The sequence below is a fragment of the Asparagus officinalis genome, chromosome 7, assembly GCF_001876935.1.
Source record: "Asparagus officinalis chromosome 7, Aspof.V1, whole genome shotgun sequence".
NCBI lineage: Eukaryota > Viridiplantae > Streptophyta > Magnoliopsida > Asparagales > Asparagaceae > Asparagus > Asparagus officinalis.
Genome location: NC_033800.1, coordinates 91,855,037 through 91,856,911, shown reverse-complemented (window position 1 = coordinate 91,856,911; position 1,875 = coordinate 91,855,037). Strand labels below are relative to the sequence as shown.

General features: G+C 34.3%; 1 protein-coding gene across 1 annotated transcript; it reads right to left on the bottom strand.

Moving 5' to 3' along the window:
* On the bottom strand, positions 202-1,611 carry LOC109847499. The gene has a single exon (XM_020416727.1). It carries the CDS (start codon positions 1,609-1,611, stop codon positions 202-204), a length of 1,410 nt encoding a protein of 469 aa, XP_020272316.1.

Genomic DNA, 1,875 nt, shown 5'->3' with positions numbered 1-1,875 from the left:
TTCTCCCTCTACTTGAAGCAGTATAGTTATTACAATATGACCAGTGAGATGGAATACATTTTGTGATTCTGTAAGATTTAGTTGATTTAACTTTAGTCTCTAACAAACCAACAACATTTGGTTTCAAAGAATGGATGTGTCTTTTAATATCTCTTCTCCTTCCCCCATTATTCATGCCACGAACATTCCAAATAAGCATTGTCATGAGTTACTGTTGGAGGAGGCCCTAGTTACTCTTTTAGGACCCGAAGATAGCTCTTTCATCAATTTTAACTGATTTTTCTTCTTCATATGTATCTGGTTTTTTTCACTTAACCATTCAGGGTTATCAATAGAGATTGGAAAGTCAATATTTGACTCCTTCTCCTTATCACTTCCTACAAGTAAGGCATCAATATTTTCAGAATTGTTTATGTTTAGCCTTGAATTACCAGATTGATAAGAGGTATCATTCTGCATAGAAGGAATTAGTGTATCTGCAGTCTCTTTAGTGATATCTTCACAGTTACTCTTATCTGGTAACACTTTAAAATGTTGATTATCTTGATTTTCTTGATTCAGAACATATTGAGTAACCTTTTCCTTCTCCAAATGGATCTCAGTATCAGAACAGTCTTCATCTATATTAATTTCATCAATTTTTCTGACTTTAAAACCAATTTCATCAGTATGTGGAAGAACCTCCTCTATAACAAAATTCTTGTTTATTTGTCTATCATTTCCATCAAAATACTCATCCATAGCAGTATCACCTGTAGAAAAAGAGTTGGAAACTTCCTCTTTATTAGAAATTTCATCTTGATTTTCATTTGGGCAGACACAATCTTGATTTTCATCTGGAACTGTTATATCTTGAGCTCCATCCTGTTTTGGATTAATACTCCTATCTGATTCAATAGAAGATTCTTTAGGGATCCATTTCTCAACTAGAACCACAAGACATTGATAATTAACATGACCAAAAATTAAACATTTGTTACATTTTGGTGGTATCCATTCATACTCTACGTTTGTTTCCAACCACTCTCCATTTCCTAAATCCAATCTGACAGAATTTGGGAGTTTGGATTTTGAGGAAATTTCTACAAAACATCTAGCATAGGCTAATCTCTCACCTGAAGCTGTTGCTTGATCAATATATAGAGGGATCCCCACAAGACTAGCAATTCTCCCAATGATATTATTTGACCATAGTTTAAGATGCAAAGAGGGAAACCTGATCCAAACTGGCACAGTAGAAAGAAGTTCACGTTCAAGGCCTGAATTCTCAGTCCATTTTTTCAGAATGATTAATCTTCCATCAAATAACCAAGGGCCACCATTCAAGACTCTGTTCATCTCTTCATTTGATCCAAATTTAAAAAAGAAAAATCCATTTTCTCTAGAGTATATTTCGAGAGAACATGTTAATTTCCAAAGGCGGCCAACACATCCTTTAAGGTGTGAATAAAAAGGTTTGTCTCCAAGAACATACCCAATTAATGTACTATTCCATTTTTCTACATTCAACATAATCTCAAATCTAGGAATAGATGCATATTTCATACCTTTGCTATCAGTAGATGGAGGAAAATATTCCAGAGCACAGTTCGGACTAATTTCTCTGACCATAGTACAGACATCCTTCTAAGTTGAAGAACCAGCAGATGTAAATTTGACATTCTATGGCCTCTGGATCATATTGAATTTTGACTTGGATTCTGAAGATATAACCCTTCCAGCATCTTTCCTTAATTCATAGTGTTGATTCTTTCGATAATCCGAATTAGATTTTGATTCAAAAGAAATGGCATTAGGTTTGCGAAACCTTTTTTGACGGGGAACAATTTTGATCCATTCTTGATCTTCTGAAGAATTAGCTTCTACTCTCGCATT

Coding starts and splice junctions, on each gene's coding strand:
- LOC109847499 (XM_020416727.1), bottom strand. CDS start 1,611: ATGGTCAGAGAAATTAGTCCGAACTGTGCTCTGGAATATTTTCCTCCA.